We start from the raw sequence: 14,367 nt of genomic DNA, 5'->3' as shown, positions 1-14,367 counted from the left end.
AAATATCCAAACAGTGTAGTAGAAATAATCACATTCTGATTTTTAGAGGTTCCACCTATCATTCTTTTGTAATTTCTGGGTTCTGTGCATCGTTTGGGAAGGCTAAGATTATGAAAACGTTGTTATAGTTTTGTTTTTATGGTCAGCTTTCTGGAGAATTTATTCTCAGTCAACGAACACTCGTATTCCGGGGTGGTGAGCTGTGCGCCATGTCAGGTGCAGGACTTGATGCCCGCAAAGCCCTGATTAGCCAGGCTCTTTCCTTTCTGTCTCAAACTGCTTCCTTGATTAAAAAAAATCCCGAATTTTAAATTCTGACTTCTCTTTCTCAATATCTCTGTTGATTTGCTTAGTCCTGTTTCAAAACCATGTCTCCATGAATTTGAACTCCAGAGATACAAAAGGCTGCCAACATTGGGTATGGTGGTGCACATCTATAATCCCAGTGCTTGAGAGGCTGAGACAGGAGGGTTGTTTGCACACACACACACACACACACACACACACACAGCCCAGCAACAGACGTCCTGCGTCATCAGGCCTGCTTCGCTTGCTCTTCCCTCTTGGCATGGAGGTACATGAGGCAAGATGGCACAGGCCGGGCAGAGATTCTGGGTGAAATTCCTGCAGCCACAACCCAAGGCCTACTGTGGTGAAGTGGTGCTTGTGGTCTGCCTACAGAGTGAGGCCCCTAAGCATTAGGAATAGCCACATTTTCCAAGCTGTGCCACCTAACACAAAGCAACTCAACCTCTTGAAGCACTATCCCAGCAAGGATGGGACTATTTGCTTCACATGTGGTGAGAGGACTCAGTCGCTGTGGCCGGATGACGCAGAGCCCAGCCTGCCTTGGGCCCTCCGTGAAGGTAGGTGGCTTGAACTTGGTCTGTTCCCTCCAGGACGCTGAGATTAGTCTTCTTTGTAGCTTGTGTGAAACATGATTTCACAGTCTTTACTGCACTTTGCTGGCAGATCAAGCAGATGCCAACTCCCCCCTTTCAGGTATAACCATCTGGCCTCAGGCACTGCTTCCGTGGGAAGTCTCCGTCTGGGAGCTAGCCAGTTCTGCCCTGGGCGGCCCCCGTTCTTGTCAGTTGGCTGGGCCTAAAGCAGACAGACAACCAGCTGATCCCAAGTCTCAATTCCTGAGGTCCTCTTCAGAGAAAGCAAAATGGCCAGGAAAACCCAGAATGTTTTGCCAAGTGTGGTGGCACACACGTGTAATCTGAGTACTTGGGAGGCTTGGACAGAAGATTGCAGGTTGGAGGCCAGCTTGGGCAATTTAGTGAGAACTTCAATGACTTAGGAGACCCTGTTTCAAAATAAAAAATAAAATAGGGCTGGGGATGTAGCTCAGTGTAGCTCAGAGGTAGAATACCCCTGTGTTCAATCCCCAATAGTGTGTGTGTACGCACACATGCACACACACACACACACACACACACACACACACACACACACACACGATGTTTTGAGATAATAACCAATTATACTTCTCCCTGGTATTTCTTTTTCCTTTTGTGAAGAGCTGTCTCTGAGGAAGACATGTTGACTTTGGCAGGGATGAGGCCTGGGTGGGAGTGAAGCCAGTCTCTGGCTTTTGTTTCAAATGCCCATCCAACCTCCGTGGAATCTTGGAGAACTTGTGGCTCAGATAAAATGTTTGGGAGCCAGGAAAACAAAGAGGGCTTATTTTACAAGCCTGAAAGAGTCCCCATCTTGTGTGGGGAGGGCAGACGAGGAAGCCATGTCAGTGCGCAGGCTCGGGTTCAGCGGGAGGCAAGGCCTGGTGGGGGTACTGGCGGTGAGGCCAGGCAGATTCCTGTGGCCACATCTGGAACAGGAGTGGGGCTGGGCAGAGGACCAGAGACAGCTTCCATCCTTGACATGCTTTGGCACTTGGCACAGCCTTAGGAAAAAAGAAGGAAGCTGGAAGAATAAGAAATTAAATTTTCCACCAGCCAGGCAAAAGAATAGCTTAAAATTATAGAGAAAAATAAAATTTTATGTCTGCTCATCAGCTTATAGAGGGAGACTCATAGCTGCCACAAATAATTTTACATGTTTTACATGTGAAAAAGGCTACTTATTCCCTCATGCTTATAATTACATTTATCTTTTTTTTTAAATCAAAGCAATATAAAGAAGAGGTAACAGTTGAGAGTATTCTTTTATTTTTATTTTTTATTTTTTGAAGTACTGGGAATTGAACCCAGGGGCATTCTACCTCTGAGATAAATCCCTAGGTCCATTTTATTCTTTATTTTGAAACAGGGTCTCACGAAGCTGTGGAGAGCCTCACTAAATTGCTGAACCTGTGACCCCCGTCTCAGCCTCCCAAGCACTGGGATTACAAGCGTGTGCCAGCGTACTCAGCCCAGCTGAGTGTATTCTATATGCTAAATCTGTTTTGAGTGATTCAGATGTTAGCTCTGTGCTTAACAATCACTTTATGAGGGAAAGAACTTACCCAGGGTTAAAAAGCTCCTACACAGTAAAGCTAGGATTTGAATTGGGTGCTTTGTAATTTTGCATCCTATTGGGGTACAGAGTATTAGAAAAATACATGCACACAACTCTTGTTGCCTCCCCCTCACACTCCCCTCCCCCATGCCTTTGAGATTGGAATTGGTAATTTTGTATACCTTCGTAGCATTATTTCAACTACTGCATTTTTTTTAAGACTTCATCCCCCCTCTATTCCCTAATCCCCCTCAGTCCCTCCCCTGGAGTCTGTTCATCTATCAGATGTTGCTCTTAGTACCAAATATCTCTCTAGCTTACACATAGAAGAGAACATCATCTACTGGTTCTTTGGGACTGGGTGTACTCTGTATAATACTCACCAGTCCCGTCAATTTCCCTTCTTTATGGCTGAGTAAAATTCCATCATGTGTATAGACCAAAGCTATATGCTCCATTCATCCCACTGATGGGTCAGTGTTTGGACCTTGACAAACATGTTAGCTCCAGAACCCATAACGTTCACCACTATGCTGAGCTGCCTCTCCCACGGTTAAAAAGTCAGAATTTCTCTATGAACAAGCAGCAGTGCTGTGCTCCAGCCATGGCGATGCTGGGCTTGAACTGGGCCTCTCCATCACCAGGTCACCTGCCTCCCGGGTTCCGCTGTGGCCTCAGGGAGGGGCTGCAATGACACAGGACACTTTACGCCTCCCACATCTATCACTCAATCCCTTGGGCTAAATTAATCTGCTGAGTCAAACCAGGTACACTTTACAAAAGCTCTTTGGCTCCTCTGCATGCCAGAGGTCTTCTCCAGCCTCCCTGGGTTTATCATTGGTGAATTTTTCACACTTCCCAAGCTGCTCGTGCTGTTTCCCCGTGCTGTGCCATCTGGCACCTAGTTGAGGTCTTCAGGGAGTCTACATCAGTGTGGATCCTTCTGGGACTGCCCTATTTCATCCCATCCCCAGGGCAGGATCTAAAGAGCTCATTAAGGAAAACTTCAAAATGTGGTGTGTGTGTGTGTGTGTGTGTGTGTGTGTGTGTGTGTGTGTGTGTGTGTAAGGGAATCTTCCCCTCTCTCCAAGGCCTCCTCTCACATCATTGAGGCATGTATTTTCTTTCCTTCTCTCTCTCTCTCTCTCTCTCTCTCTCTCTCTCTCTCTCTCTCTCTGTCTCTGTCTCTCTTTCTTTCTTTCATGGTTGGGGATGGAACCCTGGGGCATTTGACCTCCGAGCTACACCCCCTGCCCTATATTTTTTTATTCTTTATTTTGAAACAAGGTCTCACTAAGTTGCAGAGGGCCTCACTAAGTAGCTGAGGCTGTCTGCGAACCGTGATCCTCTGGTCTCAGCCTCCCGAATGCTGGGGTTACAAGCATGCGCCACCACACCTGGCGAGGCATGAATTTTCTTTTATCCTGTAACCTCTGGGCCAAGGATCCAGGGGTTCAAAGATAGGGTAATTTGTCTCCTGGCTGAAGACTTTCTCAGCAAGCCCGAAAAAAATCTCTCTTTATCATGTAATTCAGGACTTAACACCAACAGCTTAACTTTGGCAGGGCTCATGTCCACACAAGAGTTCAAGAAGATTAAAGCTTTATTGATTTTTTTTTTTTTTTTTTTTTTTTTTAGTGATACTGGGGATGGAACCCAGGGGCATTGTACTTCCAAGCTACACTCCCAGTCCTATTTTTCAGTCTTTTTATTTTTTGAAACAGGGTCTCACTAAGTAGCTGAAGCTGTCCACGAACCACGATCTTCCAGTTTCCGCCTCCCGAATGCTGGGATTACAAGCGTGCGCCTCCACACCTGGCTATTGAAAATTTTGTGTGTGATGCTGGGTATTAAACCCAAGAGTATTCTACCTCTGAGTTACACCCCTAGTCCTTTATTTAGAAACAGGGTCTCACTAAGTTGCTAAGAGCCTCACCAAGTGGCCGAGGCCGGCCTTAACCCTGTGCTCCTTGTCTCACTCTTCCAAATACTGGGATTATAGGTGTGCGTCACTGTGCCTGACATGAAAGTTACCAAAAATCATTAAAAAACAATTACTCAGTATTGAGCTAAGAGGTAAGGTGCAGCTGAATCTTTCAGAAGTTTCAGCCTCCTGAAAAACATTGCTGATCATCACTCTTTTGCCTCCTGAGGTGGGTAGTGGTCCTTGTCCAGCTGGGCCTGGGCCTGTCTCAGCCAGCAGGGGGCAAAGATGGGGTCATTAGGGTGGGCTGAGACCTCAGTGGTACCCAGGACATCCACTGATGTGCAGGAGAAAGGAAGATCATTTCTAACATTTTTTTGGTGGTGCTGGGGATTGACCTGGGGTAAGAAGGGTCCTACCTCTAAGCCACATCCCTAGACCTTTTATGTTTAATTGTAAAACAGGGTCTCGCTAATTAGTTGACCCTGACTTCAAACTTGTGATCCTTCTGGCTCTGCCTCCCAAGTACTGGATTATAGGTGTGCACTCAGCTCATTTCTAACTTTTTAGGATATTAGGTACAATGAAGTTGTGCTTTATTGCTCTTCGATGGTACTGGCGCTCTCACTGGGATCAAAGGATGATGTTCCTCCTCTAATAAGACCAGCATTCTGAGGCGGAGAGGCAAACCCCCGCTCACTGCCGCTGACTGCAGTTCATGTGCTACAGGACACACTGGCTTTGAGATCCCAAAGGTGTACACTCGCAAGAATGCTATTTACATTTGGAAGCCATTTTATGATCGGTATATAAATTGTTCAAATGAAGGATTTTAGTGGATTTTCAACTCTCTTTACAGAGAGAGTTGAAAGTATTAAATGCAAAGAGGTGCCTATCCCATTTAGATTTGCATGTTTTTGAGAGGCACTCTGCAGTCATGGGATTACTAAAGCTATATGTCAAATGGCTTCCAATTAGAACTTCAGAAAACACTAAACCAGCCAGGCATGGTGGCACACATCTGTAATTCCAGTACTTGGGAGGTTGAGACATGAGAACTGTAGGTTAGAGGACAGCCTTAGCAAGTAGCAGGAGTCTCAGCAACCTAGCATGACTCTTGTTTAAAAATAAAAAATAAAAAGAGATGGGGCATAGCTTGGAGCTAGAATGCCCCTGGGTTCTACAAAAAGAAAGAAAGAAAAAGAAAGAAAGAAAGAAAGAAAGAAAGAAAGAAAGAAAGAAAGAAAGAAAGAAAGAAAGAAAGAAAGATCATAATTTAAATTTTTCTCATTTTGCTCTCAGTAAAATAACTGTAATAAAAAAAAAAAAGTATTCTGAGCCGGGCGTGGTGGCACATGCTTATAATCCCAGCATTCGGGAAGATTACAAGCATAATCTCCTAGGTTCCATCCTACTACCACAAAAAAAAAAGGTATTTTGTATTGGTAACCAATAAATATTTAAAAACACATTTTGTTAACTCATTTGTTATATTTTATTTTTGTGTGTATGTGGTACTGGGGATGAAACCCAAGGGCATTCTAACTCTGAGCCACATCCCAACCCTATTTTTTTTTGGGGGGGGGCGGGTCTGGGGATGGAACCCAGAGGCATTCGACCTCCAAGCTACACCCCCTGCCCAAATTTTTATTCTTTATTTTGAAACAGGGTCTCACTGAGTTGCGGAGGGCCTCACTAAGTAGCTGAGGCTCTCCGTGAACCACGATCCTCTGGTCTCAGCTTCCCAAATGCTGGGATTATAAGCATGTGCCACCACGCCCAGCCCTATTTTTTATTCTTTATTTTGAAACAGGGTTTGAGTTGCAAAGGACCTAAGTAGCTGAGGCTATCCGCAAACTTTGATCCTCCTGTCTCATCTCCCAAATGCTGGAATTACAAGTGTGTCCCACCGCACCCGGCTCATTTGTTACATATATTTTTTGGTGGTACTGGAAGTGGAACCCAGGGGCTTTTCTACTTCTGGGCTATACTCCGAGACCTATTTTATATTTTATTTGTCAACAAGGTCTAAGTTGCTGAGAGCCTAAGTAGCTGAGGCTGGCTTTGAACCTGTGCGATCCTCCTGTCTCAGCCTCCCAAGCACTGGGATTACAAGCACGCACCACCATGCCCGGCGTTTCATTTGTTATATTTTAAATGTGTATTATAATGTATAAAACAAATGTTCATATAATTTACAAGAGATTATTTATTTATTTATTTACTTATTTATTTATTTGTGGTACTGGGGTTCCTGGAAGCCCTTCTACCTCCAGGCTACACTCCCAGACCTATTTTTACATTTTTATTTGGAAACAGGGTCTCTAAGCCAGTGCGTGCAGCTGGCTTCGAACCTGTGCGATCCTCCTGTCTCTGCCTCCCAAGCGCGGGGATTACAAGCGTGTGCCACCACGCCCGGCTATAAAAGATTTTAGATGATAAAAGATCCCCAAACTTTTGAAGTGACTGGCAGGTTCCGGTTACCATGGCAACACAACTCCTCTAGACTCTGTGGTATAAACCACCACCATCTTACTATGTTCATGGATTCTGTGGTTGGGAATTTGGAAACAGAAAAGATGGCTCTTAGCTGGGTGTAATGGTGAATGTTTATATTCCTAGCACTTGGGAGGCTGAGATAGAAGGATCACAGGTTCAAGGACATCCTCAGCAAGTAGTGAGACTCTCAGGAACCTAGTGAGATAGTTTCTAAATAAAAATAAAATAGGGCTGGAGGTAAAGCTTGGAGGAACACTGCTGGAGTTCAATCCCCAGTGCTACCAAAAAAAAAAAAAAAAAAAAAAAAAGCTCATCTGTTGCCTGATGCCTGGGCTCTGGCTGGGGACACTTTCAGTGGCTGGATCTTCTGATTCCTGTCTGGACCACATCTGTCAGCTGATGTTGAATGTTGGCTGGAGCGCCTGTATACTGCCTTGCCACATGACTGCCTGGGCCTTCTTATGGCATAGTGGTTGGACTCCAGCACTGACCAGCTCAAGGAACAGAAGCTGAAACTGCCAATTTCCTTACAATCTGAGCCACAAACTGGCATGGCATTATTTATACCATACCCTATGAGACAATCAGAGGCCACATTCAAGGGGGAGAGGGCCTAAACTGTTCAATGAAGATTGTCAAAGAATTTGGGGAGCATGATTTGAGGCTGGGGCTCAATCTACCACACTGGGCTGTCTGGCTGTCTGTGAATGTCCATACTTCTTATAGCCTCCAAGTTTCTCTTTTGATCTTTGAAGTACCTTAGCTTGAATGGTATTTAAATATCTAGGGAATCTTTCCCTTCCTGCTTTTTTTTTTTTTTTGTGTGTGTGTGTGGGTCTGGGGATGGAACCCAGGGGTATTTGACCTTCAAGCTATACCCCCTGCCCTATTTTTTATTCTTTATTTTGAAACAGGGTCTCACTAAGTTGCGGAGGGCCTAAGTAGCTGAGGCTGTCTGTGAATCGCGATCCTCCAGTCTCAGCCTCCTGAATGCTGGGATTACAAGCGTGCGCCACCATGCCTGGCTCCCTTCCTGGATTCTTAATAACCTCCATATTCACCTCGTTTTCCCCACTCTTCCCAGATCCCATAAAAAGGCTCATTTCCCTGTGGTAGTTCCATCTGAATACAGGCCTAGATCTCCAAGTGGGTGAGCCGCCCCAGTGTACTGCCAGGCTACCCTGCCAAGGACTCACACCCCAAAGGGAGGGGTGAGGAAGAGAGGAAGAGGGAAGCATCAGCCAGGAAAGGAGGCAGCAGTGGTCTGGGCTAAATAGCCTGACCACGGGAAGTCATGGTTCTGTGTAACCACTGGATGGATAGCTTGTGTTCAGCTGGGAAAACCAGTGAGAACTTATAATTTAAGAGGTGCCTGGGACAGAAGTACTGGAAATCATATCTGAAAGGAGAGGCTGAAGGGTTCCTGTAGGCATAGGAGAAAGTGAACAGAGCGACCTACCCTCTTCCCGTACGTGATTCTGAGGCCGGAGCGCAGATGTCCTGTGCTGCCACAAAAGGCAAAGAACCAACAAGGCTGAGTCCCAGGGAGGCAGGTTTCTCAGGGCTATTTTGTGGCAATCTAGGTTAGAGGATGGCAACAAGGACAGACCACAATTGTGCTCTGGAGGGCACTAACTTGGTGAAGAACTGTCTAGGGAAGGTGAGGATACAGAAGGCAGTATCTGGAACTTTGACTTGGGATTGGACATTTAAAGTAACTTCTCTGTTTCCTTCTAACTCTCAGCTACTGAGATTCTATAAACTTCATATTATGATAAATGTCTCTGAAATGAGGGGATAAAATTACTCTGGAAAGAACCTCTAGTTGAAGGCTGCCAACAAACATGGCGTGACCTGGCATAAGTGGGTGTGACTGATAGTTTCACAAGGTCCCTGCCCCACCTATCAGTGCCATCTTCCTTCACATGGAAACTGTCACCACTAGCTCAACTGCGCAGAGATGACCAATCTCTTCCTAATGCCTGTGGCTCCACCCGTTTCTCAGTTACTGAGCAATACATCCTAGAGAGCCTATAAGCAAAGCACCTGGGAGGCGTGGCACATCTGTACACAGGCCATGGTGCCAAGCAGCCAGAGAATATGACCTCCATCAGTACCATCTCCAGCCACTCCTGGGAACCAGCTGATTCAAGCATGTTTATTGAGCTCTTCACTAGGGCTCAGAGGAGTCTGGAGAAGAAGTCCCAAATAACAGAAAAACCAGGTGCTGTTAAACATAAGGAGGCAGGCCCCTTGCCAGTGTAGGAGTGAAGCCCCCACCCTATTCCAAAACAGCAGAAAACAGTCACGATGCATTGGGGGGACAGGGGCTCATGGCATCTCTCCTTCCCCTCGGAGGCCAAGGCTAGAGCGTGAGGGAGTGTCATCTTGCCTCTTCTTCCTCTTCACTTTTGCCAAGTGGTCATGTCCTTGAGGTGGGGAATGGAAATGGGGAGAGGCCTGGAATCACATCAGAAATCCTGCAATAAAAAGGATGAGAGGAAGATATGGAATCACAGCAGCAGGCCAAGGGCAAACATAAGACTGTGTCTTAGCTGTCAACGCTAATGTCCCCTCCTTAAACTGCAGAGACAGTGGAGAGCCGCCCAGGGGCTTTGGCTTTTCTAGCTCAAGGGTGACATTGATTGCCTGCCAACATCTCCAAGGCCACATGTTCTCTGCTATAGGCATGCTTACCTCCATGTTTAGCTCTGTAGTATCTAAGAGGTCCAGCCCATGCTCACTGGGGGAAGAGCAGCTCCTAGGTGGCTAAAGGGAATGGGGTCAAAAGTCAGAAAGGTCTTCCCCTACCCATCACAAACAAACAGAAACACGCCTCCCGTTGGAGTTGCTTAAGAATATGTGCAATGGACCACACATCAATCATGTGTGTCGGAAGTGTCTCCTCTCTTGGCCTGCAGAATAAGCCTTTAAATGTACTCAGTTTGGGATCTAGAGAAGAGACTTTCCCCAGGATTTTAGGATATACTGTCTGAATAGAAACCTTTCTCCCTAGTCTCTGGTATGAAGTTGTCACTGAATATTGCTCTGAGCAGGATGCCTCCATTTCCCTGCTCTACTTACTGTTCTTTCCTTTCCCCAGAGTGGAGAAGAAAGCAAAAGAACAGCAGCAGACCCCCACACACACAAGTGTACACACACACACGATGAAATCTTAACCCTAGAGCCATAGTATTAGAAGGTAGTGGCCTTTGGGAGGTGACTAGAGGCTCTTGTGAAGGGATTAGTGCCTTTAAAGAAGAGGTTGAAGCCGGGCACGCTTGAAATCCTGGCATTTGGGAGGCAGAGACTGAAGGATCGCAGTTCCTGGACAGCCTCAGCTACTTAGTGAAGCCCTTCACAACTCAGTGAGACCCTGTTTCAAAAAATAAAGAAGATTAAAAAATAGGACTGGGGGTGTAGCTCGGAGGTAGAATGCCCCTGGGTCCCATCCCCCAGTACCGCCAAAAAAAAAAAAAAAAAAAAAAGCTATGGAGCTAGCTTGTACTTTCCTCAGTGTGAGGACATAGTAAGACACAGAACCTTTGCCAGAACCTGATCATCCTTAATCTGATCTCAGACTTCCAGCCTCCAGAGCAAGACAGCCTGAATAAAGACATAGCCCTTTGCAGTTTGTTTATTTATTATTTATTTTTGGTGGTACTGGGGTGGAACCCAGGGGCTTTCTACCTTTGGGCTATACTCCCAGACCTATTTTACATTTTTATTTGGAAACAGGGTCTCACTAAGTTGCTGAGAGCCTCACTAAGTAGCTGAGGCTGGCTTCAAACCTGTGTGATCCTCCTGTCTCAGCCTCCCAAGCATGGGGATTACAAGCATGCGCCACCACGCCCGGCCCCTTTGCAGTTTATAAGGTACTTGTACTCTGTAGTTTCTATGCATGCTCTACTGCAAAGATGAGGAAACGAAGGCTGAGAAGTGACAGTGAGCTAGTGAAACAGAGGGCTTATGCTCATGTCAACCAACTCTAGGCTCCCTGTTTTTACTACTATACTGAACATTCCTCCAGAGAAGCAGGCAGCCAGGCCAGAAAAAGAGGGCCAGAGATAGCTGGACCTCTTGGGAGAAAGGAGAGGAGGGGAGTGCTGCTGTGTTGGGGAGACACATCAGATGGGCCGTGAGGGTGGACTGATGACCTCCCATCCTTGGCTCTAGGGCTCTTTCCAATACTTAGGAGGTTCAGAGCCAAAATACTTATTTGAGGACTGAGAGGAGGAGTGTTATTCCAGTCCTTTTCAGTATTTTAAGTTTCTTTCCCCTATTTCTTTAATAAAAGTAAAGTCTAAGCAAAGTTCACGGCAATTTACAACCTTTCCTCTATGATTTTTTTTTTTAAGTGCTAAGCAGCTGGGCGTGGTGGTGTACACTTGTAATCCCAAAGCTTGGGAGGTGGAGACAGGAGGATCGCACAGGTTCGAAGCCAGCCTCACTGGCTTAAGAGATCCTGTTTCCAAATAAAAAAGTATAAAAATAGGTCTGGGAGTGTAGCCCAGAGGTAGAAGGGTTCCATCCCCAGTACCACCAGCAACATCAGGACTATGCTTCTCCTACCTATCACCTCCATTTCTAGAGGGAGAGGGAATGCTGGGTCCACATACCTTGTCTGTGTCCTGCCATTCTTCATTCAATTCATCCAGAATATCTAGCACTTCTTCCTCATCTTCTTCCATAAGGCTGAGTCTGATGGTAGTGTCAAGAGTAGGGATTTTTAATTCTTTATGGCCCCCTGAGTGTTTCTCAAAGGCCCCCGGAAAGATGGGTGAAAAGCATGTGCGGCAGGGAAGTGGCTCTAGGCTCCCACTCCTGCTTTATTGGAAACAGCTCTTTATGTACCGGGGTTCCATTCTACACTAGAAAGCAATTTTCAGGGGCTACGTCTTCAAAGCATTGACAGAGAAGTACTGCTTAAGGTGAGCATTCCTTCAGAAGGGGTGACAAACGTGAAGCAAAGACAGAGGAGGATGAGGAAAGCTCACCGCGTCAGCTGTTTGCCTAGACCAGGGTTTGAAGATGTGCTTGACATCTGGAGATTCTGTGTACCCAGAAACCTTGGCCTCTGGGGGCCTGTACGGTGCCGGCTGTGGTAAATGAAGCAGCATCAGTGACAAGGGATAAAAATCAAGGATAAAAAGAGAAAGTAGAATGGCCGGTGTTAAGTGGAAGAAAAGCTCAGAGTATAGGAGAAAGAGACATTTAAAAGCTAAAAATAGCCGAGTGTGGTGGCGCACACGTGTAATCCCAGGTGGAGACTGGAGGATCGTGGTTTGCAGACAGCTTCAGCTACTTAGCGAGGCCCTTCGCAACTCAGTGAGACCCTGTTTTAAAGTAAAAGGACTAAAAAATAGGGCTGGGGGTGTAGCTCGGAGGTACAATGCCCCTGGGTTTCATCCACAGTACCTCAAAAAAAAAAAAAAAAGTTAAAAAAAATGGCTAAGCAGCCAGGCTGGGATTACACCTGTAATCCCAGCATTTGGGAATCTGAAACAGGAGAATCGCGGTTCACAGACAACCTCAGCTACTACTTAGTGAGGCACTTTGCAACTCAGTGAGACCCTGTTTCAAAAAATAAAGAATAAAAAATAGAGCTGGGGGTAGAATGCCCCTGGGTTCCATCCCCAGTACTGGGGGAAAAAAAAAAAAAAAAAAAGATAAGCATTAGAGAAGTACCTAAGAAGGAGGGCACAGTTCAGTGGGAACAACAGAACACCAAACAGCAAGCAGAGTCTCCCCTTGGCCTCACCCATGGGTGAGCTCTGATTCTGAGCCACCTTCTTCTCCCAGCTCCCCAGGGGCCTGCCTACTCTTCACAGCTGTGGAGGTGAGGGTGGGGGTGGGCAAGGTGCTGTTCAGCTGCAGGCTTTCTTCCTGTAATGAGGAGACATCTTCTCTGCGAGATTTGGAGGGGCCTGCAAGGAAGCAGAAGCACCTATCAAAGAGGCCAAGGGCTGCTTTACTTTTTAAAGGCCTGCCTGGATTTGGTAAGAGCAAAGGATGGAAAACCTATATGGCTTCATTTTGTTTACAGCGAGAACAGGGTCCCACATATTGAATGCACAGCTCTTTGCACTACAGTGTAAGGTATGTAGGACTGTATCCAGGCCTTTAGAAAACAAGATGGAAAGAGATATAAATATCTATCTTACACATAAATAGTAGTGTGCAACAATGAATGTGGGAGAGGGTTGGTTTCACTAAAATTCAGAGGTCTGAGTTAAGCAATGAAGACATCTGAGAGCCTTCTATTCCAAACTTTTGTAGCCAGAAAAAGCTTCAGATGGCAACTCAGTTTGAGATGCATGAGCACTAGGGAAGAACAGGAACACAGGACACAGGATTTCCTGAAAGCCAGAAAAGGAGAGACTGCAATGCCAGTGTAGCTCTGCTGGGAAAGCTGAGGGGAAGGTGGAACTCTGCAGACCAGGGCAGGTGGAGAAGGAAGATGAGCAAGGTTCTTAACTGAGGGTCTCATCCCTGAGAAGCCCCAGGCAATGCTATCTCAAGCATCAATCAACAGAATAATATTCGTCAATGGTAAACATTCATAACCCCATTATCCTTCTTCTCCATGGCCACGTTTGTATGGTGAAACAACAAACCCCAAAGTGAGCCACCTCTGGTCTATGCAAAGGGATACAAAATTCAGGGGGAGCCGTGCATGAACTTGTACCCAGGGAGGAACCTCTGGGCCTCCGGTGGATCCTCTTAGTCTCCCCAACCTAATAATGGTGTAAGAGGTATCTCCTCTTCTCCATCCCCATTGGCTTCCTTAGCCCTTCAGGTTCATGCTGTTAAACACCACCTATCCTCTGCCAACTTCCAAACTGAATCCACCCTCTGCCTTCCCCTAAACTCCAGCTTCTGATCCCCAGCTCTGCCCAACACCTGAACCTCGATGCACATGGTGAAGGCCAAGGCCAAAGCACTGAAGCCCCCACCACCTGCTTCACTCAGCCTTCCCCTCCTCAGATGGCATCAACTCCATCCTTCCAAATCCTTGGAGTCATCCCCAACTCCACTTTATCTTACATCAAACATCTGGTTTGTAAGGGACTTCTACTAGATACATCTTGGTAATGAGCCTGGGGTTTGGCCAGTACTCACGACCCCCACCAGTCTCATTGTGTGTGTGGCTTCTCCAACAGCCTCTTCACTGTCCTCCTCGCTTCTACCCTACCATCAGTCCTTAGCACAGCAGTCAGAAGGTCCCTGGTAGACACGGGTAGACCCTGTTCTTCCAGTGGCTTTTTGTTGCACTCAGAGTAAAAGTCTTTAGTCTCCCTTTGCCCTTTGGGCTCCTGGGACCTTTTAGTCTCCAATCCTACATATTCTGCATTGTAGCCACAACAGTCTTCTTTGCTGCTAGCTGATCATGCCCAAAGCATCCCCAACTCATGACCTTCGGACTGGCTGCTCCCTGTTATTATTCACATTAGAAACCCTTCTTTACTTCTGTTAAAAAA

General features: G+C 46.3%; 1 protein-coding gene across 1 annotated transcript in view; it reads right to left on the bottom strand.

Annotated features, from left to right (window-relative positions):
- Positions 1-7,196: 7,196 nt before the first annotated feature.
- The window catches only part of STAG3 (STAG3 cohesin complex component), a gene marked incomplete at both ends in the record, with an annotated part of 30,229 nt that continues 23,058 nt past the window's right edge, over positions 7,197-14,367 (bottom strand). Inside the window, 7 exons of the mRNA XM_080703858.1 lie at positions 7,197-7,459; positions 8,359-8,465; positions 9,279-9,346; positions 9,584-9,655; positions 11,506-11,587; positions 11,884-11,985; positions 12,648-12,813. Coding sequence (XP_080559984.1) covers positions 7,197-7,459; positions 8,359-8,465; positions 9,279-9,346; positions 9,584-9,655; positions 11,506-11,587; positions 11,884-11,985; positions 12,648-12,813 — 860 coding nt within the window. The remainder of the gene's footprint in view (positions 7,460-8,358; positions 8,466-9,278; positions 9,347-9,583; positions 9,656-11,505; positions 11,588-11,883; positions 11,986-12,647; positions 12,814-14,367) is intronic.

The sequence above is a fragment of the Muscardinus avellanarius genome, assembly GCF_963383645.1.
Source record: "Muscardinus avellanarius genome assembly, chromosome: 10".
Taxonomy (NCBI): Eukaryota; Metazoa; Chordata; class Mammalia; order Rodentia; family Gliridae; genus Muscardinus; species Muscardinus avellanarius.
Note: the sequence above shows the minus strand (reverse complement) of the source record. Positions and strands in the feature narration are given on the sequence as shown.